Source organism: Phyllostomus discolor, chromosome 5, assembly GCF_004126475.2.
Source record: "Phyllostomus discolor isolate MPI-MPIP mPhyDis1 chromosome 5, mPhyDis1.pri.v3, whole genome shotgun sequence".
NCBI classification, from domain to species: Eukaryota; Metazoa; Chordata; class Mammalia; order Chiroptera; family Phyllostomidae; genus Phyllostomus; species Phyllostomus discolor.
This window is the reverse complement of record NC_040907.2, coordinates 144508866-144533745: the sequence shown is the minus strand read 5'-3', so window position 1 is coordinate 144533745 and position 24880 is coordinate 144508866. Positions and strand designations below refer to the sequence as shown.

The following is a 24880-nucleotide window of genomic DNA, read 5'->3' as shown; positions in this document are numbered from 1 at the left end:
ATTTACAAATGATATTTCATTGATGGAGATGTCACATGTTATTCATTCATTGGTTGGTGGACATTTATAGAAAGCTATATAAAGACAAAAGAATACTTAAACTGCAGCAGCCTGGGAAGCACGGGTTTATGTGGTTTCCGAGAACATCAGTGTATGGTAGGCCCAGTAACTGATTCTTATATCGCCCTGAGTCATCAGAAAGAGCTAAAATTTTCTTTAAGGATATGGGAAATTGGATCATACATTTTAGAAAGAATTCCTTCAAAAACTATTATAATTTGGCATTTATATTTTATTTTTAAGAGACTTTATTTTTAGAGAGAGGGGCAGGGAGGGAGGAAGAGAGGGAGAAAAACATCGATGTGAGAGAGAAACATCAATTGGTTGCCTTTCACATGCACCCCAAGCAGAAGACCGAACCCACAGCCCAGGCATGTGCCCTTGACTAGGAATCAAACTGGTAAACTTTCGCTTTGCAGGTCAGCACCCAACCAACTGAGCCTTTCTGGTCAGGGCTGGCATTTATATTTTAAATGTTAAGTTATCTGTGAAAACCAGAGCTTTGTATATGTATAAAATCTGCTTTATTGAGATACATTTAAAGTGTACAGTTCAATAGTTTTTTAGCATATTGAGTGCAACCATGACCACAATTTTATTTTTAATTAAAATTTATATACAGTGTTATATTAGCTTTAGGTGTACAAAACAGTGATGCAACGTTTATAAGCCTCACAAAGTGATCTCCACCCAAAGGCCAGCAACCGTCCATCACTATGCATGGTTATTACAATGTTGACTTTATTCCCTATACTATACCTTACGATTTTAGGACTCTTTGGCATCCCCCCAAAAAACTTACTAGCAGCCACTCTCTCTTTACCCCTAGACTCTCCAACCCTAGGCAGTCACTAATCTTCCTGTCTCCATAGGTTTACTTATTGTGGACATTTCATATAAATGGAATTATGTAATATGTGGTCTTTTGTGGTTGGCTCCTTTCACTTCGCTTAGTGTTTTCAAGGTTCATTCATGTCTTACGTGTATCAGTATCTTGTTCCTATTTATTTCCAAATGATATTTCATTGGTGGAGATATCACATGTTATTTGTTCATTCATTGGTTGGTGGACATTTGGGTTGCTTCCACTTTTTGGCATTTATGAGTAATGCCCATGAACACTTGCATATACGTTTTTATGTGGACATATGTGTTTATATATCTTGGGTGTATACCTAAGAGTAGACTTACTAGATAATAAACTAACTTATGTTCAACCTCTTGCAGAACTTCCAGGCTCTTTTCCAAAGTGACTGCACTATTTTTTATTCCTACAAGTGGTGTATGAAGGTTCTGGTTTCTCCACATCCTCACAAACACTTGTTATTTTCCATTTTTTTAGATTATAACCATCTAGAGTTTGAAGTGGTATTTCCTTGTGGTTTTGATGTGCATTTTCCCTAAAAGAGCTCTCATGTCCTTCCAACAGTAACATCCTATGATTTTAAACTTTCTTTGGGTTTGACTGTCATCTCCAGTTTAATTATAAGGTCCTTAAATGGCCAGGAGGTGTCAGGTTTTAGTTTGTTACAGTTACTGTGCTTAAGGGGGAAGCCTGCATAGAGCTGCCATTCGTAAATATTAAAGGATTGTTTTAATTAAGTAGTGTCTGGTACCAGGGCAATGTGAATTTCACTCAGCAGAGTTGTCACTCCTTTCCAGACTTCTTGATTGACAGTAAGTCCTTGCAGACTAGAATGTCAGTTGGAGTTCATTGTCGCCTCCCAATTCTGCCACTGTGCTTCACACTGTCTAGGAACAAAATAAATACCTGTTCAATGAATCAATGGATGCAAGAGCCCATAGTTCTCAGATTACTTGGTGAGGATGTGTCTGACCTCTTTATTTCAGCTTGCATTGGAGGCGAGCAGTTGGCACATCTTTCCTTGGTTCCCACTCAGCTCAGTTTTAGAGATTTGCCAGACATTTGCTGTCAACGTAAAATAAACGAACAAACCTTGTTGTTCTGCCTGGCAGTGCCGACTAGCAGTGCTGCTCTCCCCAGAGCCTCTTTAATTAACTACTCTCTGATGTTGAATTGTCGGGAGCATCCCTGAAGTAACGAATCATGCTCTGGTGGTTTCTCAAGACAGAAAGCTAAACCTCTTGGTGGTTTAAACTGGGATTTGTGTAAGCAAGTAATGAGATTACCATCCTGAGCCGCAGTGTAGGGTGTCGGATAGCTGGAGGAGCCTTTCTTGGTGGAAGCTGTGATCAGCTCTGGTGGCTGCCGTAGTCACAGTGGAGATAGTCACACAGGTGCACTTGTATCTCTTGGCATGTCTCTGCATAGTCAAATCTCTTCTTTTTAGTCCAGGGACTGTATTTCTGCTGAGGAAGGTGGTATAATTAAAGGTGAGGACCACAGAAAAGGTTGACATTTACCATCCCTTGCCCCTAGATTCGGCAGGACAGGCAGCTTCTTGGTGGGGAATAGGGATGATGACCATTAGTATCTGTATTTGTGTTTTCCCCCCATCTCCTTGGCCTGAGAACGTAACTTCAAAATGGGAAGCAAATTTCTTCTGCCTTCCACTTCCCCTTCTGAAGGCCTGGAGCAGAAACATAGGGCTTGACTGAGAGGGAGAAGATTAACTCAGTGGTCACTAGAGTGGCCCCCTCTTTCTACTCTGATTTCTCTCATAAGGGTGGTAGGGAGACCTCCCAGGATCTTGGGAAAGAAACTGTACTTCACTGAGCTGCTCAGGGACTTGAGGCAGAGAATCATGGGAACATATTTTTGACCTCATGTAATTGACGTTTCAGATTCCCTTATCTCTGGCTCCATCTTACCCCTGCTTCCTCCCGGTCCAGATCTAAGGAGGGCTCCCTGCAAGAGCATTTCTTTTCCTCTTTCAAATCTTAACCTTAGAAAACAAACAAAAAAAGTAACATAGCTTTTAAGTTGGTGTTTCTATCTGTATCATGGTCAATCACATGGTTTTCAAATCAAAGAATGTCTGCCTGCCTGACTGAAATACATGAGTACTGTTGCCAGAGCTAAATACTACTTCTCCTTTTTTTCTCCTCCTCCTCCTTCTTAAATTAATTTTATAGAGAGTGAGGAGGAGAGAGAAAGAGAGAGAAAGAAATGTTGATTTCTTCATTTACTTACTTATTAATTCATTGGTTGATTCTTATACGTGCCCTGACTGAGGATCGAACCCCCAACCTTGGCATATTAGGACAACACTCTAACCAACTGAGCTAGCCAGCCAGGGCCAGACCTAACTTCTTTATGGAGGAATGCCTGGTTATCTTTAAAATGGGAGCCCCTGGGAGAGAGGAGCACAATTACAAAATTTAATTATATGTGGAATGTCTCTAAAGCGATAGCCATGGGGTTTAGTCATGGATGGATAATAGCTGTATCATCCATCCAAAAGCTGTGCTTAAAATTTGAAAATCACCTGCAGCACTCATGTAATAAATTGTCCATAAGTAATTTCATTAGCAAGCAATTAGATGTGTTCAGGGCACTCATGGGAATAGGAACGTCTACCAGGTCATTTCCAGGCCTTGTCCTCGGCTGCCAGCCTCAGTCCCTCGAAGTCACAAGCAAGGACAGATCATTCAAATTCCAGTTTCTCACTTTGATGTTGTGGTCCAGCTCAAAGTATTCATTTTGATTCAACTGGAACAGTGGTTTTGAACTTGACCAGTGAGAATTACAGAGGCCTCTCAGTGAAAATGCTTTCTCCAGGCCCGCTGCATCAGAACCTGCAGGCAAGGGCCCGGTAGTCTGGTTTTTATCATGAGGCAAATTTGGGACATAATGTGTGGGTATAGCTAATAGTTTTTAAAATAAATGTAATCAAATTCTTGACTTTAAAGTTTAGTTGCACTGAATATTAAAATTGAAGTTGCTTTAAGGAACTACAATTGTAAACAAACCATTGAAGGTCCAGTGTAAATTGCAAATGCAAAGCTGGCTCTGGTATGGTGTCCTGTTGGTTCTAACCTGGCTTGAGTGTGAAACAAAATGTGAAACAGGCCAGCTTTCATGGACCCTCTTCCTCCATAAGAAATAAATAAAAATGATATCTTACCACTGTGCTGGTATAAAGATTACTGTATTGATATGATATATAGTATAGCATTTTTTTTTGAGCTGAAAGTTTATATGTTTTCTTCTGATTTTATAAGAAATTAAAGTATTTTCATGATTGTTAAAAAAATACTGTAGGCCCTGGGCACTGAGCCAAGTGTGCCCCACACATAATTTGGGCATGGCAAAGGCGGTGAAATCCAGGCTCAGTTCTGGTGGCTGATGTGATAATATTTCTTGCCTCAGAAGTCCTGAAAGCAATCCTCACTATTCTTTTTCCCCCTCGAATATGAGAATATGATCAGCCCTTTTGTTCCCGCCCTTGTGTGGGTGAGAGGGAGAAAGTTGATCAGAATCTGAGGCTGTGTCAGCGGGAGAAGGGCTATTGTCACACAGGGGTGTATGACCTTTCCCACAGTGATCCTTTCCTGAAAACATACCTCTGTCCCTTTAAACGGGTTTTGAAATGCCAAATTTAACTTAAGGGTTTTGCCCTGAAAATAGTGAATGCAGGTGGGTCAATCACTTCTCATCCTATCCTAAATTCCTACCTGAGGGAGACCTGGTGGTGTTGGCCACCTAACCAGCTAGACGGTTCTGCTCTTGGGTGTCAGGTTTCCTTATCTCTCTCCCTTTCTCTCTCAATACAACTTACATATTATTTACTTGAGTGAAAGCTTTCTTATGGTATGTATGATGTTTTACATAGTTGATCTCTGCTTTGCTCATGCTGACTTCAGTGAGTTGTATTTGGTTTTCTATTCTCAAGACAGCTCAATTACTGCTGTTACCATTGGTTTGTTTTCTTTCAGGGCCAAGGTGGGTACTTTAGTGTAAAATCTTGTTTTTACTTCCTTCTCTGGCACTTTTTTTTTTATTCTTAGTTTTGCATAATTATCCCGACAATGGAACCAGCAGCCTAGGGTTGCCAAGATAAGGCTTCCACCCCAACATCACATGATCTTCTAATTCTACCTTTCTCTTCCCAGCACCAAGGGGACTGGGCCAGACCTTCAGCCCACCCTGCTCTTCCTTGCCATGTTTGGGGCTTGAGCCTAAAGGCTAACATGCTTCCTATAGGCAGGGTCCTGCCTGGGAAGGGAAGGAATGCGTGAGATGGGGGCATGCAGGCGTGCTCACTTCCATGGCCAGAGCCATAAACCAGCTGTTTGTCCTTTGAAGCCAAGCTAAGACAGTTCTTTATTTTGCATCGTTACAAAGAAATTTTGATTGAGAATTCTAAAGTAACTCTGATTATGAAGATTAAATATATTGATTGTAGAGAATTGAAAAGCACCATCAGAATATCCAGAAGAAGAGGAAGAAAGTCCCCCTGATTCATGGTCCAGAGAAGGCTGTTACCATTTTGGCCTAAAGTTTCTCATGTTTGTTTTGTTGTGTTTTGATTTTTTTTTTCTTTTTGCAAATAGGCATTTAATTTTATACAAAATCACAATCATGTGACATATACCATTTAATTATTTGATCTTTGCACTTAATAATACATAATGAGCATTCTCACATTAGTAAATGCCATCCTGCAAAATGGATAATCATTTATTTAACCTGCCTTTTATTTTTAGACAATAACTTAGCTTTCTCATTGTTGGCAAACCTTCAGTGATTTTTTAAGGTAAATTTTTGAATGCATGCATAATTATTTACTTAGTGTAAAGTGGAACTGATGTATCAAAGGGTAGAGCAATCTGGAGCTTTTTAATATATATTTCCAAATAGCCCCATGGAAAGGTTCCAGCAGTTTACATTCCCATCAGTACTCTGCGTGCTTGTGTCCTTGTACCCTTGCCAACACTGGGCATTGCCATGTGACTAAAATTCAAACTGAAGGAATCTGGTATGCATTAATTTGAAAGAAACTGTGACTCACGTTTCTCTGCACAGAGTATTTAATGTTTAGCAGATTGCTCTCTGTGTAATAATTATGGCTTTCTTTACAGTGTTACGGAAACCCTTTTATTAAATTTTACATTTACCACTTTTTTCAAGAATCTTAAATAGTTCTTAGGTTTTCAACTCTATTTTTTAAAAGGCTGTTAAAAATATGGTTTGGGAGGGCTTTGTGTATATGTGTTTAGGATGATGGACTAAACAGAATCTTGGTGATTAGTTGGTTCACCCCTCTTACAACTTAATTAGTGGCTCAATAAAGAAACTTACTCACACTCCCTCCGTTTGTTGGGATGTTCTCAGCAGCAGTTGACAGACAAGTCCACTCCAGCCAGTCTTGCAGGACGGGGGTGTATTGTAGTCTCCTGATACTGAAACTGGATTCTGATGATACCCAGTGTGGCTGACCTTAGGTAACCCTTGATCTTTCTAAGCCCTGCTTTTTATCTGTAAATAGTGTCTTGGACTCTATGGAAGGTCCATTCCAGTTCTTAAAGTTAAATTTCTCTATGAATATATTAGCCAAGAATTACATTTTACTAGCAACCAAATTTAGACATGGTGAGGGGAAGGCTAGCCCTCAGAGCAAGTTCTTAAAGAAATACAATTTTGTTACACACCTGGACCTAACTGAAGAAAGTTGTGTTTTTTTTTTTTAAACATGTAGAGGTCCTTAGGCAACTCCAACGTGATTATTATTTACATAGTGTAAATATACCTCCAAAGTGCTTTAAAAGTCTTTTTTTCTGTTGGTTACACAATCCTCAGACATCTTTCCCACCTACTACTTTGCCTAGCAAATCTATTCACAAATAGTGGGAAAAGAATTCCATCCTGCCACTCCCCTATTCACAACATGTTATGACAATAAATTCCAGCATGGTAGAACTTGGGAGATCTGTTCAGCTTTCTGTGATGGCAACTTGTTGGTGAGTCACTTCTGTGCCAAACAAATAGAGCTGATCTTGAGCTCTTGGGGCCTAATTTACATACAGGAAGAAATGTTAGTGTTAGGGAACTTAGCCTCACCAGGAACACCTTACAGCTTTGGGGCTGGTTGTCCACGAGGAGGTAGATTTTCTAATGTCAGGCTCCTTTAGCTTTTTAAAATTGGCTTTTTTTTTTTTTGACTGGTAGGAAACCTTTTCTCTGGTGGTTGCTTCCCACCCCCCACCCTGCACCCTCATATTTGCTATTTAGAGTTCACTTGTAACCTGTGAAATTTACTGCAGGACGGGTAAGTTCCCTCAGAGACTATGCTAGTGTTGTGAAAGGCCTTTGAGAAGCAGGCTTTGTTTTAAAGCCATCAACTACCAATAAAATTTTTTATTATTTTCACCACAATATTTGGAATACGGAGTCATTTCATGGTTTTAACTACTACCAGATTGCCAGTCCTGGATTGTGTTTAGAGAAATTTTTAGACCGAAATGAATGCAGCAGGACCTACATACCTTTTTATTAGCGCTCAGCTCCCACATGTTTATCAGCGATACTGGCAGTCCCTGGGTCTGGTGCTGCAGGAGAGGGGGCGTTTTAGGGAAAACAGCAGCCACAGATTTTGATGGAGGGGGTGTTAGGATCACCCTGCAGCGACAAATAACCTCCAAATGCCAATGACTTAAAATAGCAAAGGTTATTTCTCTTTCACACTACAAGTCCATTGAGGGGTGGCTAGGGGCTCCTCTGTGGCTCATCTTCACTCTGACCCAAATGATGGAGCAGTCATTAACCTTGAATTTTGCTAGTCACAGGAATAGAGAACGAATTCTGAAGAGGCTCACACGAGCTCTAGGTGCTTTTGCCTGCAAGTGACAGGCACCATTTTCATTCACAACTCACTGGCTAGGTGAGGCACACTTTGTATCTCAGTTATAAAATGGCCAGGAGTGGCAGTCTGACCCCATGGGCCTGAAGGAAGAGGGCCAGAAGTATTTGGCCAGTAGCACTAGTGACTACCACAGTTTGTGTGTCTGTTTACCAGATATTTGGCCCGCTCTCCCACCTGCAGGGGAGACACAGCTGTCCCCTCCCCAACGGAAACAACCCCGAAGTCCTACCCAGTTACAGCATCTGCATGGTACACAGGAGGCTCTAAATTAGGGGATGATGTAAATTCATTTTGATGTCAACTCTTGATCTAGAAATTTCTGAAATAAAAGAGGCAAGTTACCTGCTGTTCACCACCCCCATCCATTGTATGTTAATATATACTGGTGAGACAAAGATTGGAAAACCCAATGTACACTCTTATTCAGAAAGGGGGTGAGTAGGAGACCATCCACTTGGACCTTAGTCATTCTAATTTTGAAGAATTTCTGAAATCTTCAGGGCTTCCTGCCTTGTCGGTGGAGAATATTCCATTGGGGTCCCGATTCTCCTCTTGGGAGGGCCTCCCCACCGCATGGCTGTTTTCAGCCCTTGGCTTTTCCCAGTAGCCAGTTTTATCACGTCTTAGGTGTGTCCTCCGTGGAGGCTGAGCAGGTTTCTGTGCTGCTTCCTGACTTTACAGGGTTGGGGGTTCTCGAGTTCTTTCAGGCTTTGAACAGTTTTTCCCAGCCACTTTAGGTTGAGGCTCTTGGTTCCTTTGCCAGTACAACTCTTTTCCAAAGGAAATACGTTTCTTAACGGTTTCACTGTAGTTTATTTCCATATGCCCAGCCTCTGTTCTTGGTGTCATACTTTACATTCACTGTATGCCTTTGTGCTGTGCCTCTAGCCTTTCTTAATTGATTTAGTCAATGATACTTTGAACCTGTCAGGCTTTGGTGGGGAATCCACACCTCCAATGTCTTTTCTCCTGAACTATTATAATTGAAAGAATTAACTAAGAAGCCACAACCTTAACTGCATCTTTAGTTGGAGACATATTAACCATGTTAAGAGTGAGTGTGATAGTCATTTTCTTCCTCTGAACCTCATGCCAACACTAAGTGCTAATTTATCTTTTTCACTCAAAATGCTTTCTGAGTTTTATCATTTATTAATAAATGTTGGGGAAGAGAAGTAGGTGCTTTTTCCCAGCCCTGCAAGTCTGACTTGATGGACTCTATTCCCTTTCCTTTTTGTCTGTGAAGCAGTCAATGACTTTCTGAGCCCATCTCTCACTCTTTTCTGGGTCACGCCTTTTCAAATTCAGCCAACAGTCACCAACACATGCTACCAACATTTGACCTTGAACCTTTTACACGAGATCCCCCAGTTCTTTGGGTATTTATCTGCCTTCCAAGTTATCATACATGATGGTTTTACCAAATGCTTTGCCAGCCTCCAAAATTTGTTACCTCCTTGGCGCCTGGCCTCTAAGCCAGTGTCGCATTTTTCGTTGCTGTTGAGGCAGCACTCCATGTCAAGCAGCCATGAGAATGGGCTGGGTTCTGTTGTAGCAACAGACAACTGCCAAATCTCAGTGGTTAAAGAACAAAGGCTTATTTTGTGCTCATGCTGTATTTATTGAGGATTGGTTGCGTCTTCACTCTAGGACCTAGGCTGACAGGTCAGCCACTATCTGGAATGCTTCCCATCGCTATGGGGAAGTTCTAGCAGGGGTGCCCAACCTTTTGGTGTCTCTGGGTCACACTGGAAGAAGAGTTGTCTTGGGCCACATGTTAAATACATTGTGACATGTAATCACAAAAAAGACCCTCAATATTTTAAGTAAATTTATGAGTTTGTGTAGGGCCCCATTCATAGGTGTCCCGAGCCGCATGTGGCCCATGGGCCACAGGTTGGACACCACTGCTAGAGGGTCTCATGCCTGCAACTTAATGCCCTGGTCTGGAAGCGATGACCTACTCGTCAGTTCTCACCGTTTAAGCAGATGCTCTTCAGCATTGTTCTTGAGCCTTATTCATGTTGAGACCTGTAACTGTAGTTTAGGATTCAACTACTTATCTACAGCACCTGCTTTTATGAATGTCAGCTTCTGGTTTAGACACACCTCATTATGGAAGAAACCATTTTGAATGAGTAGATCAGCTTACTTGTTTGCATCTTCTCATGCAGTTTGAACCTCGCCTCCTTCCGAACATCCTTGATGAATATTCTAGAAATTTTAAATCATGACATCTGGTGTAATGTGGAGGAGTAGAGGATGAATGCAGACACTCTGTGTCTAGAACCACCATCACTTCTGGCAAACATGGAACAGACTCTTAATCAGTGGTTCAGCTGAATTTATGGAAACATCTGGATATCCTGGGTTAAAGGAAAAATGAGTCGTAAGTGATAGCTGCGTTGGGATGTTCTTCCTTCCCCTTCTCTTCTGTCTCCATTGGCAGCTTGTGTGTGGGAAGCTTAGATTTAGGGAGACCTCTTGATATCAGGAAGAGAACTAAATAAAATTGTACATTTAAAAATATGACACTGTTCTGCCCTGGCCAGGTAGCACAATCAGTTAGAGAGTCATCCCAGTACACCAAGGTTGTGGGTTCGATCCCTGGTCAGGCACATGCAAGAATCAACCAATGAATGAATAAATAAGGGAACAACAAATCGATGTCTTTCTCTCTCAAAAAAAATCAATCAATAAAAATATGACACTTCTATAAAAGCATTAAAATGTGAATATAAGATCACTCAGTTTTTCATGAAGGTAAGAAAGGAACATAGGTAAGTGGAAGCAATTTCTACTGCCATTTAAACTAACACAGTATTCCAGTCCTATTTCTTTTTTGTCTTAACCAAAACTGCTGATATAACATTTAACTGCATTTTTAAAACTTGACACTTTTCCCACTGTTTTTGTTGAGTTGCCAACGAAAGCTTTGAAATGGCTGAAAAATGAGCTGGAGGTGAAGCAGGAAGAAGAAACCAGGACTCTAAACAACTTACATAATGTTTAGGTGTCCCCTGTTGCGTTTTCAAAAGTGAGACTTCTTTGCAGTGGCCCGTGCTTACCAACACCCAGCCAAACAAAAGGCCGAGTAGTGACTTCATTCCAGAGGGCCGATGACAGCTGTGGCTGGGTGAATACTGGATTTCTGGTACAGAACTAGATTACTCTCTGGGTTTCACACTGCTTGTTCTGTCCATTCTGTGCTGAGATGTCTCCTAATGTACATTATCACTGAATTCTTTTTAAATTTACTTCTGTGTGTTCTAGGTGTAGAATTTGCTCCATCCCCTCCCCGATCTCTAGCCGCCACCCATGCAGCTCGCTCATCCTGGCACCCTCTAATGATAGTAACAGTCTGGAGGGTGGGCTTGTCTACCCTTCTGTGGGCTCATGTAATCATAAACACACTGGGGGCTTCCTTCCATCCTCTGTCCCTTCCCCTTTTTCTTCTCTTTCCCCCTGTTTTCCTCACCTCCTTTCTTCTCAGACCAAATAGGGTAAATAAATTATTTATACTTCTATGAATCTTTTGGTTTTCTCATTAGCAGGAAATTGGGGATATCTCTCCAGGGAGCTAGTATAGGTCTCACTTATTCTATTTTAATGGCTGCCCAGTATTCCATGGTTTGGAAGATACACATTTTATTGAACGGTTTCCTTGTTAAAGAGCATGCACTTTTGTTTCTGGTTTTTGTTTATTTTTAATTTGGCTGCTGTTAAGGGTGCAGCAATGAACATTCTGATACCTATCCTTCAATACTGGTGATTTTGAAAATAAGGTCCAGGAGAGGGATTAGCTGGGTGAAAAATGTATGTGCATTTTTAATTTTAACAGGTGTTGCCAGAGTCTTTCCAAAATGGTCATCCTACCAGTATTCTGGAATACCCTTTCCCCAGCCTCCCAGGCGTAGGTGTCTACTCTACCCTACTTTGATAAGAATGGACTGCAACTGCAACGCTGATTGCATAGCCCAGCCATCTGTTGACATGCCACAGCGTATTTCATTAGTTTGAAAGTAGGGCTCTGGTTAACCTATATGATGAAGGGTGGTTGTGATTAATTTTTATACTTCTTAAAGAATCCATAGAAAATTTATAGTAGGGAGGGAACTAGAAGCCATTCTAATGTAATCCACTTTTCACAGCTAAGGGAACTGAGGTCCAGAGAGGTAGAGGGAGTTGCAGTGAGCTAGCTGTTTCTGGAAAGCAGTTGTTCTGAATCCTGGTTCTGGGCTTCATCCTTTACCTACCCTGTGGACCATGCTGATGGCACAGTGAGTTTTAGAGAGTGGACCAAGAAACATCATTTGGGAGCTAAATTGACTAGTAGGGATGAACTGTTTCCACTTTTCTGTTATCTTCTGCTAGGAAGAGCAAGCTTCTTCCCTGCCTGCACTGGGCTGCGTGGGATTTGTTTTGCAAAGATAATAAGCCATTTGTTGTTAACTTGGTTTGATCAGTGGAATTTGTTGATCTTAATCTTTCGGGAGTTTGGAATTCTGTTTTTCTATACAGTTGGAGTTACTGCTTGCCCAGTGTGGTGCAGCTACAGCTAAATGACAGCAGTGATATGCAGGAAAGAAGATTCAGTGTACAGGGATGTACCTGTACCGCTTCCTCCCATGTACCTCTCCCTCCTCCCTCCCCAACACATGGATGGTGAGGGTAGTGGGCTGGTTAGAAAAAGGAACTTTTGCAGGTCCTACCTATGTTCCTGTCAATGTAGTCTCTAGGCATAATATGCACAGTTTGGCCAGGGCTTGTATGGATGTTTTCTAGGGTTACATAAAACTAACTTTTTGGAAACAGTCATTTAGCTCCCTGGGTCTTCACTCAGTTTTAATATTACAGTTTCAGATTTAGCCCCTGGTGTCTGCTGAGGGAAGGAAAAGGGAGGCTCCAGATTTGGGCTACACATTTGGGTTTGCTTTCTGTTCATTGCGCAGAATATGACAACACAGCATCCACTTTCCAGGTTGCCTCTAAATAAAGTCCGGCTGGTTCAAAAGCTCAGCCAGTTCTCTTAACAACAGTAAAAATAAGTGCAATCAATGGAGATTCAGTTTGTCATAAGCCAACAGTTCTAGCAGATGTAAGTACTCATGTAATGGCCATAGTTTCTGTGTGACTTTAAGTGAAATGGCATATAATAAAACCAGTTTTACTGCAGGCTAATTGATAAAAACAAGAGTTAAGTTCCTATGACATCCCATCAACATTATAACAGAACAGTGTTATTCAAATACACACTGTGTGTGTATATGTGTTTACACAATGCAGTGAACCCATTTAGAAAATGGGCCACAAAATGTCATCTGTGAGGTACATCTGTGTACCAACATCTGAGGTATGGCTTTGTGTTGCAGACCTGGTCAGGAACTATGCTTATTCGTGGGCCTGTCTGTCAGTGGCTGTGGTTCTTCCAGTTCAGTAGTTCTCAGCCTGTAGATTGGAACCACTGGGGAACTTTTTAAAAAAATACTCATGCCTAGGTCCTGCCCCTGAATTACATCAGACTTCATGGCAGAGGAGACTAGAAATTGGAACGTTAAAGGCAATTGTAACACGCAGCTGGTTGGGGAATTCTGGGTGGGCCAGTTGAGATGGAGTGAGTGTCTCTGCTTAACAAAGAAAGAGATCAGATGTAACAGGAGCTGTTCTCTTTAGGATTCAGCTGCCGTAGGGATTGTCTTGTCTGCCCAGCATCTCTCATAGCCCACTTTTCCTCCCTTTCTGCTTCCTATTTGGTAGGTTAAAACAGTGGAGTCATGCCTTATAAAGTCAGCTCACAGAGGCAAAAGTCAAATGCTATAAAAATTATCATTGAAAAGTGCCCTAGGAAGGCACCATGAGGGTTAGAAATCAATGCAGTGTCTTTTGGTACACCTAGCATAGCCAGCTTCTCTGGCATCAGAATAGGTCAGTGTTTCTTTGGCTAAGGTTCTGATAAAATAGCTTTTGGGAGCCATGAGGTATGGGACAGATGTACCTTTCAAGTATTGGAGCTGCAGGCATCTTGGTGAGATTCTCAAGCTCTGAGAAGCGCACGGGAGCTGAGACTGGCTTAGGGAACTGCACGCTGCTATTTCTCATCTCAGTCAGTCCTGCCGCAGGCTCTGACTGAGTGGAGTGTGGGCAGAATCACAGGCACCATTTAAATTGTGCATTTCTCCTTGCCTGTTGTACATAAAGATGAAATCAAGTAAACTGAAAGTTAAATGCACATTTGGATGTGACACAGTGGCATTTCATCACTGAATATTAAAAAATCGAGTATTTCTATGTATGTATAGAATTAATCGGCACTCTATCTTTCTTGTCCTCTAGCATTTCCATGGTTTGGCATGGATATCGGTGGAACATTGGTTAAGTTGGTCTACTTTGAACCGAAGGACATTACAGCTGAAGAGGAGCAAGAGGAAGTGGAGAACCTGAAGAGCATCAGGAAGTATTTGACTTCTAACACCGCTTATGGGAAAACTGGGATCCGAGATGTCCACCTGGAACTGAAAAACTTGACCATGTGTGGGCGCAAAGGGAACCTGCACTTCATCCGCTTCCCCACCTGTGCCATGCACCTGTTCATTCAGATGGGCAGCGAAAAGAACTTCTCCAGCCTTCACACCACTCTCTGTGCCACGGGAGGCGGGGCTTTCAAGTTCGAAGAGGACTTCAGAATGGTATGTAGGTTTAATCTTGTTAAAACAACAAAACCACCTCTTAGAGAAAGAAAGAAAACCTCTCATGTGTCCATAATCATGGTGTCTCATACCAAAGAACTAGACTACTACTATCCTTGGGGTTTTGTTTTAAGTTTACTTTACGTCTCTGCCTCAGTTTCCTCATTTATATGAATAATTACTACCTCATAGGGTTGTTATGTGAAAGATTAAATGAGATAATATGTACCTAGTGCTTTGTTAATGCTCAATAAATATTAGCTATCATCACCACTTTTGTTATGATTACTGCTGCACAGTACGCTAAAGAGAAGATAATACAAAACTCCCTTCTGAAGTATTTTAGAGTTTTCCACAAATACTACCATTCCTTGAAGAGCGTAATCACTGTGCCAGTTTTATAGATATATAGACTGAAGCCCACAGGAAAACCCTTCTATAAATCGGGATAAAAATGATTACTTCTGTGTACCCATTTGCACTGTCTTTTTATTTTATGAATGTCATTCAGAAGTTTTACTCACAAACAAAAATGAACTCTTTGATATTATTTAGAGGTGAATTCCTTTACTAATGAACATGACTTGGGGAGTGTGGTGCTGCATAATAAGACTCATGCCGTATTCTGACTGGCACTGCTTTCCAAACCTGGGTTGCCCATTTGGATTGGACACATTGGCTAAATGGAAGATATGAGTGAGTGCCATGGAGTCCAAACTTTCTCTTTTATTTAACAATCCCTTAACACTTATGTGTTCCAGTTTCCCATCTCGACAGCCAAGGCCATCTCTGTCCTGTCCACCCTCATCTCACAGGGAATAAAGTGAGAAAAAAAATAGGTGGAGAAAGTAAAGGGAACCAGATTAACAAAGTGACTGAACATAGGAGAAGGAAAGGTTGGATAGTTTGGGGATTAGTCTTGTCAGAAAGTTGAAAACGTAGTGATGTAAGATGTAAAATACATTTTCTCAGAGCCTAGCGTACAAATTAGTGGCATTTTGTCATGGAAGTAATGTATATGGGCTGCTGAAAGGAACCCTGTCCTGGAACTAATGTAATCCAGTCTTGTCAAAGTCTATCATTAATGAATAAATTAAGGAGTCAATGCGTTATTCATGGTATTAAGCTGTAAGTGAAAATTTTATTTCTGTCATTAAAGCTAACATCGTTTATCTCTTTGATTATATACTAAGTAGTTTCTCCTGAGGAGTCCTACCACAGTACCCTAAGTGAGACTGATTATACTCATGTGTTAGCTTCTTTCTTTTATGTCCCCTTTCCCTACCTAGCAGTAGAATTTGACGCTGCCACCCACTTAAATGATTCATAGGATCTTTTCCCCATCACAGAGGCCCAATGATCAAAGAGTTTTAAAACTGAGATCCAGGAATATGAAAATTAAATTTGAGCTCATAAGCAAAAAAAGCATTGAACCTGAATTCTAATCTTGTGTCTTCATTAACTAGCCAGGTGACTTTGGGTGAGATAGTCCCTCCTCTGGGCCTGAGTTTCATCATCTGATTTCAGAACTAGAAGTGATCTCTGGAGTACAGGAAGTATAGCGTTCTTGTGCCATATGGATAAGAAAGCTAAAGCTAAAGAGAGATTAAGAGATCCTAGGAGTGGCCCCTAGGCAAGAGCTGAGCTATCATCACCTCATTTCGGATTCATACAGAAGGAATGCTGACCCAGCCCTCATGCTGTGAACTCTCTGGGTCACTCAGGGACACCCTACTGTCCATCTACCCTCGGGAGCCCGAAGTGAACCAAGGTGACCCGGATCATTTATGCAATGTCTGTTAATGCCTCCATCCCTCCTCTGGGGTAATGTGTGTTTGGGAGGAAGTTACTCAATAAACGTTGGCCATGAGCAAGCGTGTTTCTCAAGGTCCTGAACTGAGAAAGGTCATACATTATTACAACCAAGGTAAAAAAGCCTTTGCTCCCTCAGGCAGGCTGTTGGAGCCTAATGAATAGACTGGAGCAGGGAGCCGGTTTGAAGTACAGTCACGTGTGCTTAATGATGGGGACACATTCTGAGAAATGCATCATTAGGCGATCTCATTGTTATGCAAAAACATCGTAGAAGGCACTTAACACACATCTATGCAGTGTAGCCTACCACTGTATGGTCTAAGAGCCCATTGCTTCTGGGCCACAAGCCTGTTTAGCATGTTGCTGTATAAAATAACATGAGATTAAATCAAGCACAAGAGAAAATGATACAATCTTGAGATGTGGTAAGTACCAGATGTGTGAGGCTGCTGCTGGCATAACATGGCATACTGTTTTATAGCAAACTTACTATTTTTATAAGTAGAAAGCATATACTTTAAAATAGCATAAGAGTAGTAAATACATAAACCAGGAACACAGTCATTTTTATCATTATGAAGTATTATGTACTGTCCATAATTGTATGTGTTATACTTTTGTATGACTGGCAGCACAGTGCGTTTTCCTATAGCAGCAGCAGCACCACAAAGATGTGAGTAGTGTGTCGCACTAGCACATTACCACGGTTATGGTGTCACTAGGCAATAGGAAATTTTCAGCTCCATTATAATCGTATGGGACCACCATCGTTCATGCTGCCCCTCACTGACGGAAGTGTTATGCGCCACATGACTGTGTTAGCCAAACAGCCTGGCCAGGTGGAACCTTCGCCTTTAAAAGAAAGTGCGTGGCTACCTTCTGTTTCCACGCTCAGTCTTGGCCAAAGTGAAGGCAGAATTAAAGAAGACCAATCTCTTCCCGTAGCCTTTTGTCTGTGCACTACATGATGTGCCTTTATCCTTCCAAGGTTTTTTAAGGAAGAATAGGTTTTATCATCTTCTTTCCTAAGCATTCATTTCCTCACTCAGCAAGTACTTACTATGCTCTCATGTGCCAAGTACTGCAAACAACAAAACAAAGCCTCTGCTCTCCTTAAAGTTATATTCTAGTACAGGGAAATGATCAATCACCAAGTAAGCTAGTGAATAGAATAAAGCAAAGGGCAGTAAGTGGCGAGACAGGCAAGGCAAGGGGGGAAGGGACTGCTGGGATGGTCTTTGTGTGATAAGCTCATGTCGCAGCAGGGACGGGAAGAAGTAATAAAACAACCAGGCCAGCATCTGGGGAGGAGCATTTCAGGTAGAGAGAACAGTAAGAGTCCCTTAGGTATGCTAAATCCAAGTTCTCCTTTCCGGAATAGGAAATTGAAGGTGCTTACTGAGCTGTAAAGGATCAGTATATACTACTGTATATATTAAACAGCCTGACAAACAAAATAGCATATTTGTGAAGTCCTATCATTGTTATTGTATAAAATCACTGTTTTTGGTATAATACATCTTTGTAGGTACGTGTTTGAAAAATCTGAGTAATTAGGACTAACTAAAGATGTTTAGCAGACCCTGAACAGTTAGCAATTATGTCTAATGACTGTGTCCTTTTCATATATAGTAAATGCGCTTGAACTTAACTATTCTTCATCCAATTTAGAAGGTACAGGAAAGAGCTATAAACCATGAGACGAACATGAAATTAGACCCCAGTGTAGCATACTTTTGGTTGAACAAAGCTGCATTTCTTTCTTCCTTTTTCTTTCCTTCTTCCCCCCACCCCCTTTCCTCCCTCCCACTCTCCCTTCTTCCCTCTCTTCTAAGATTTTGGGGTCACTATCACAAAAATTTCCAGCTGATGAAAGTTAGCCTTCAAAATTGGTAAGGAATTGGTAAGCCAGTGAGGAATGCCAGCACTCAGAGTGACCCTCCAGGGGGAGGCCCGATGGGCTGTGCACCCAGGCACTCAACACTGTACGTGTTTCAGTTACTCTGTGTTCCCCCCACTGCCGGGACTGAAGAGCCTACCAGAGTACTTTACGTACCAACCCTAATATTTTCACCCACAACTACACTCTTGGACTTCCATAAAAGTATTCTTTAGGAGGCACAGTATTCTAACAACAGCAACATTAAAGAAAAAAATTATCTTTTTTGTCCACCTAGCTCTTCATTAGAATACACAGCTTTCCTTGTGAGGTTTTATTCAGTCCAAAACGAACATGAATTTGAAATTAGAAGTTATTCTTTTAATTACTTTAAAAAAAAAGCCTGCCCTCTGAACAAACAGGATATAACGACAATCTTATTTGTTAGACGTGAGATTTAGGGAAGACAAAAAGATTTTCTGATTGTTTCATCACATTTTTTTTTTAAGATGTGAAGACTTAAGAATTGCCCTTTCTTGAGGGAACAATCTAAAAAAAGTTAATGGCGAAAAATCATCTGGAGGGAGTAGGGTAATTGTGGATATGTGACATTCTAAATCTAAATCGGCCATCCAAGAATATTTTTAGCTTAGTTTCTGCTATTAGTCCGGACTGATCTGTGATAGTGCAGAGCATAAGGTTTGGTAGACAGGGTCATTTTCCACTTCGTTCTTGCCTTATACTCTTGACCACTGGTGTGTGGCCCCTTTTATATAACTGTGTGTGTGAGGGGGAAGAAGCCATCTGTGGGGATCTGTTGTATTTCTCACTCACAAAACATGTTTGAAATTCATCTCTCAGGTCTTCTCTGTGCAGAGAAATTTCCTTGAGTGTAATCTGTAATTCAGAGGTAACGATTTTATATGCAAATTATTCTTGGTTAAGATAACTTTTCTGCTATTTCCAATGATTTATGGAGCCAGTGTCAGCAAAAGCACCTCAAGAAGTATAAGGTGTCATACAGATGTGTATTTTATCATTTCTGAAATACAATTTGGAGACTCACTTCTCAGCTCCAGGAGACTGAGAAAACTGGTTAGGGGTAGGTCCATAGAATACCCCATGTGGAGTATGGGAGTATGGAACCTCTGGGGGTGGTTTTTAGCAGATTCATTTATTTATGTAGCTACTTAGTTATTTTCGACAGACTGAGCTGGAGCACATAAAGTGAGCCCTTTCCAGTTGTATACTGACCAAGCTTTGTGTTTGGGATCCATATTTGTTCTAATTTTACCATGCAGGGAGTCACTGATAACAAAGAAAACTCAGCCCAGAGCAAATGTTTCTCTGTAGCTGGGATCTCGACATGCCTTTCTAGGCTTTCCCCAAAGCTGGTTCAGTTGACTAATGACCTGCAAAGTCTGAACAGTAATTCCATCTTGTTTTGCATTTTAGATGGCGTGTATAAAAGTCCATGTAATGACAGGACTCGTTGCTTACATGGGGAAACCCATCCTTTTACCCGGATGGTAAAGACCTCTGAGGGAGGTCTCTAAGGGTCTCAGTGAAAGTGACTCATAGTTTTGTTTTCCAGGTTGGGGATGTATGACAGCCTCAGGCTTCAGAAATCTTCATCCCTCAGTAAAACGTGTAGAAAAGATGTTTGTTTGCTGCTAGTGCTTTCTTTGAAAATGATTTTGCGGGGAAAGGTGAGATAGCAATGTTTTGTTTGCTTAATTTGCTGTAAGAGGCTTTTCTTTCCCCCTGGCATAATTTCAGGATGTCCAGCAGGACAGGCTGTGTCTCTGTCCATGTTTGTGATGTTGTCTCTGGACATGGCTATCAATATTGTTGACTGATCTCAGAGTAATTATTAAACAGGTTAACCTATGATTGCAAGACTGGCTGATAAAATTGCTATCTTTCAGTTTGGGGTGATCCAAGAGGTGATAACTTTACTGTTTCAGTTTAATAAGTGTTGAGCAATCATTATGGACAGGCCTTTGAACATGGTGCTCAGGGGCACTCAGTGAACCAGAAAACAAGCCAGAAAGTGACTGGTGCTCTAAGTATAACACAAAGGATGCTGAGGAAGCCAGGACTAAGAAAGGAGCATTTGTACTTTAGTCTTTTAGGTCTTCAGATAATTTTATACTTCTAGCATTACCCCTTAAAATGTACATAGTTACATGCATCTCACACTGAAGTTTCACTTGTAAAAAATGAAATGTTTAGAATTACTTATGGGATGCATTTAATTTCTAACCAGTTATTGTTTAGAATGATGGTTTCTGTGTACCAGGAAAAGGTCTACCACCTTGTTGGTAACCTGTTCTAATTTTGTTCTGCAGGGGTAACTTGAGTGGGAAATTCAGATCAGTGACACAAAGTCAAAAGTTTTTCTTCTAGCTGTTAACTTTTATGACAAAGATGATGCCCCTTTTGGCAAAATATCTGAGTGTATAAGTGGTTTCCAGATCTCAGAGTAGTATCTATTGTGAATGAAGACAAGAGAGGAATAGCACGTCTCTGGGAGATATTTGCAGGTTGTATCACGTAGGGAAAGTTATTTAAGCTCTATGAGCCTTAGCCATAGAATGAGGATGATAGTACCTACTTACAGGGTTTTTGTGAGAGTTAAATGATCTAATACAAGGCCTGGCATGTAGTGAACAATAAATACCAGTTATTATTTTCTTACAGAGATTTTTTAAAAAATTTAAGTTAGATATTATAAATTATCTTTTCTCATTGACTGATTATATTCTGTTGGTGATTGCTAGGTTTTTGTTTTCTTTTTGTCCATGGAAAATGAGCATCACCCAGACGTTTGGACCAGCAGTAATGCCATTCTTGAGGATCATGAGTTAGACTTCTGAGGATGCAAAGTGGCCACTCACCTCTAAGGCTAGCCTGTAGCCAACTCACTCCCTTTTACCTTTTCCCCTCTGTACCTAGGAGGATAGGAGTTTTGTGCCATTAGAATATGAAAGGACACTTTGAGGCCACCCTAACTATTAATAAAAGAGCCAACATTTGTTGAGGCATTTGTACATGCCAGGCCCTGTGTAAGCATTTCACATATGCTGCTATTATTATGTAATTTTCACAATAACACTAGGCAGTGGGTATTATTATACCCATTTTACGGATGAGGAAACTGAGGCTTGAGAAGTGAAGTAACAAGCCCCACATCCCTTAGTTACGTAAGTATTGGAACCAGATTTCAAAGTCAAGTCTGTGTAACTCCAAAGCCCAGGCCTAGGAAAAGGAGAGGTGGACTTTGTGGGCTAAGGAGATTGTCCTCCACTCTCAGGCTCAATGTGCCACCCTCGGGACCTCATGTCCTGCCAAGGAATACAGGATTCCAGCTGCTTTCGGAATATTCTCACTCTCCTTTCCCTGTGGGAAGCCCCTATCTCAGTGGTATGCTGTATGTGTTTCCTGTGGCTGCTGTAATACATTACCACTAACTTAGTGTCTTAAAACAACAGAAATTTATTCATTTGTAGTTCTGGAGGCTGGAAGACCAAACTCAAGGGGTTGGCAAGACCACATTTGCTTCAGAGGCTGCTGGGCAGATTCCATTCCTGGCCTCTTTCAGCTTCTGGTGGCTATTGGCGTTCGTTGGTCTGCGGTGCAGCCCTCCAGTCTCTGCCTTCACCCTCACGTGGCCTTCTCCGCTGTGTCCATCAGGTCTTTCCTGTGTGTCTCATAAAGAAGCTTGTTATTGGAACCTCAACAGATAATCCAGGGCATTCTCTTCATCTCAGCATCCTTAAAATAATGATGTGTGCAAAGACCCTTTTACCAGATAAAGTAGCATTCACAGATTCTGAAAATTAGGACATGGACATTATCTTTCAGGTGCTACCCTTCAGCCCACTACACATACTAATGAGATGCTTTTTCAGCAGCCAGACAAGCTACCGTCCTCTAGCTTGCACTGTGGACAGAGGGGATGTCCGATGTCTAGCCAAGGCTAATTACCAACAAGATTTTACGCCTTGGTGTTTCAGGGTGTTTCTATACTTTTCATGTTAATAACACATTTTTGGTCCAGCTAGAAGTCTCTGGCACTCCCCCTGAGGTTGGGGCAGCCTTTCTCACAGGGTTTGTTCTCTTGCAGATTGCGGACCTGCAGCTCCATAAACTGGACGAACTGGATTGTCTGATTCAGGGCCTGCTCTACGTCGACTCTGTTGGCTTCAACGGCAAGCCGGAATGTTACTATTTTGAAAATCCCACAAATCCCGAATTGTGTCAAAAAAAGCCGTACTGCCTTGATAACCCGTACCCTATGCTGCTGGTGAACATGGGCTCAGGTGTCAGCATCCTAGCCGTGTACTCCAAGGACAACTATAAAAGAGTTACAGGGACCAGGTAAACATGGTTTTCACTAGGAGAGCCTTTTTATTAAGCCCAGGTCTCTTCCTTGAAGGCCAGCTTATAAAAATGTTATTTATATTGAATACATTTTTAAAAGAAAGCTCTTACCCTCTACCAACCAAAAATGATGTATTAGATATGTTATGAGGGTGATGTATTTAAAGGTTAATAAAACAGTCCTTACTCTCTTGGAAACTGATCAGGTTGAGTGGTGAAGGGTCATACACATCAGAAGTTTTTCCAAAATGCAGTACATATTAAGTCCCTATGAATGGCAGGGACAGTCAGCCCAGTAGAATCTGGATGGAAGAACACAGGGAAAGGCCAGGGGGCTTCTAAAGAATCCGTCTTTTGGAGCCACCTTGGCGCCTAGCTCCAGATGAATTGCTTGGGATAATACATCATTCCAATAAGTCAAACAAACTGGGTTTATAAGGAATGCTTGTTACCCTCAGATAAACGCTCCAGCTGGAAAATGGAGTAGTTGGCGTATCTCACAGGGAGTTTTGGACTATAACAGACAGGCAAACAGCGCTGCTGCCACAGTTGGGTAGAGCGCCTTGTTTTTCAGCGCAGACACACCCAAGGGCAGGTGGGCTCAGCTTCCTCTTCATGGGGATTCAACATGGGAAAAGGATCTGGGCTCAGAAATCTAAGAAATCCTGGTAGAAACAAAATTAAACAGGTTTTTCTTGCTTCTAAGAGAACTGTTGGTTTGAATGTTTCTCCAGCTTATTGGACCACCCAACCCATTTGGAATGCCATGTGGAATGTGGTTTGGGACGTGGTATTGAAACCACTGGTTTTGATAGATGACAATATCATGTAAACTCTCTGGGCCTCAGTATCCTCATTTGTGTCATGAATGGGGTTGTTTCTTAGTTTCTCCAGGCTTTCAAGTACTGAAATCTTGTAGTACATTCACCCATTAGGGTGGCAGTATTGCTTTCTGCTCTATTTCCATGAGTTGTGATGAGTCTCTATACATCTATGGTTCACTGCTGGGAAAAGAAAGAGTTCTTTCCCCAGGAGATTTTGGCATTTTCTAGAGACATTTTTTAGTTGTCACACCTGGAGGTGGGGTGCAACTCGCAGCTTAAAGCTAGAGGTTAGGGAGCCCCCCCGCACAATGACTTAAAAAATACTAAGCCCTAAATGTCAATAGTACTGGTGTAGAGAAACCCTGGCTTACACACACACACACATACACACACACTCTGATTGAATCCTGTTTGTGTCCAGAACATAGGTTGGGTGTGTAAGTTGATTGCCACTGGGCATGCATTTGCTCACTGAGAACACAGAGCTAAGCCCACTTGCCCACACAAGAATCACAACTGACCCCCATGGCCTCATTAGGACTGTGAGGTGCATTAGAGACAAATGAACATTTCAGTGGAGCTGGTTTTACCTTAGAGAGTGACCTCTTCATAGAGGTACAATTTTAATTGGCAGAGCTAATCCCAATGTAACAACAAACTGAACATTTTCCACAATTAGAGATATTTATAATTTTAAATAAATTGTTCTTAAATTCATGAATTACAACACAAGTAAAGTTCCTCAAACTTGGAGCTCCCAGGGATTTGGAAGCCACTAAGCTTCCAAAATAGCTGCTTCTTGAATAGCTGCTAAGGAACTAATTGTGGTGTTTGGCTTCTATTCCACGTGCAATAATGCCTATAAATTTTAGTTACTGGCTAATGCCCACTAATGACCAGGGCTTTGTGATCATCAACAGACCCATCTTGATGTCCAAGCTTAGCTACAAGCTCCCTGTAACCAGTGGTTTTGGAAGCGTGATACAGGAAACTGAATGTGAATAAAGAGCCTGCTCAGGGGCTGCCACCGGCAGGGGAGGGGAATGAGACATCAGTTCTGGACCCCAGATCATCCTCACTCCACTGGAGTTGTCCTACCAGAGTTGCTTTGGGATCCACGTCAGAAAACCACTGACGTAAACGGTTAGGGTCAGCAGTGTGCATCGGTGTGTGGAACACACTTTGGGAATCACTGGTGTAAGCACAGGGTTTAAGCTTTTAAGTTCTGCCACTATTGTGAAATCATAGCTTAACTCCAGGTTGTTACGGTTTTATACCCTCTTTTCTCATTAAATGTTTTTATTTTAAGAAGCCACATCATTGCAGAGTATCAGGTTTCTTTTAAACATGATTTCTAATGCTTTGCTTCAGTCTTACGTGTAATTTTATTACATCCTAGATTGGGTAGCAACATTTTCTTTTCTATTGACACAACTCCAGTTT

General features: G+C 41.4%; 1 protein-coding gene and 1 long non-coding RNA gene across 5 annotated transcripts in view; both read left to right on the top strand.

Annotated features, from left to right (window-relative positions):
• Positions 1 to 24880, top strand: part of PANK1 (pantothenate kinase 1) — a 53291-nt gene that overhangs the window by 17105 nt on the left and 11306 nt on the right. For all 4 annotated transcript variants that reach the window (XM_028512169.2, XM_028512171.2, XM_036026977.1 and 1 more), the window contains exons 2-3: positions 14181 to 14533; positions 22357 to 22610. In XM_028512169.2, coding sequence (XP_028367970.1) covers positions 14181 to 14533; positions 22357 to 22610 — 607 coding nt within the window. The remainder of the gene's footprint in view (positions 1 to 14180; positions 14534 to 22356; positions 22611 to 24880) is intronic.
• Positions 3173 to 10196, top strand: LOC118500856. The gene is made up of 2 exons (XR_004903440.1): positions 3173 to 7232; positions 7280 to 10196. It is a non-coding gene; the product is annotated as an uncharacterized LOC118500856 (long non-coding RNA).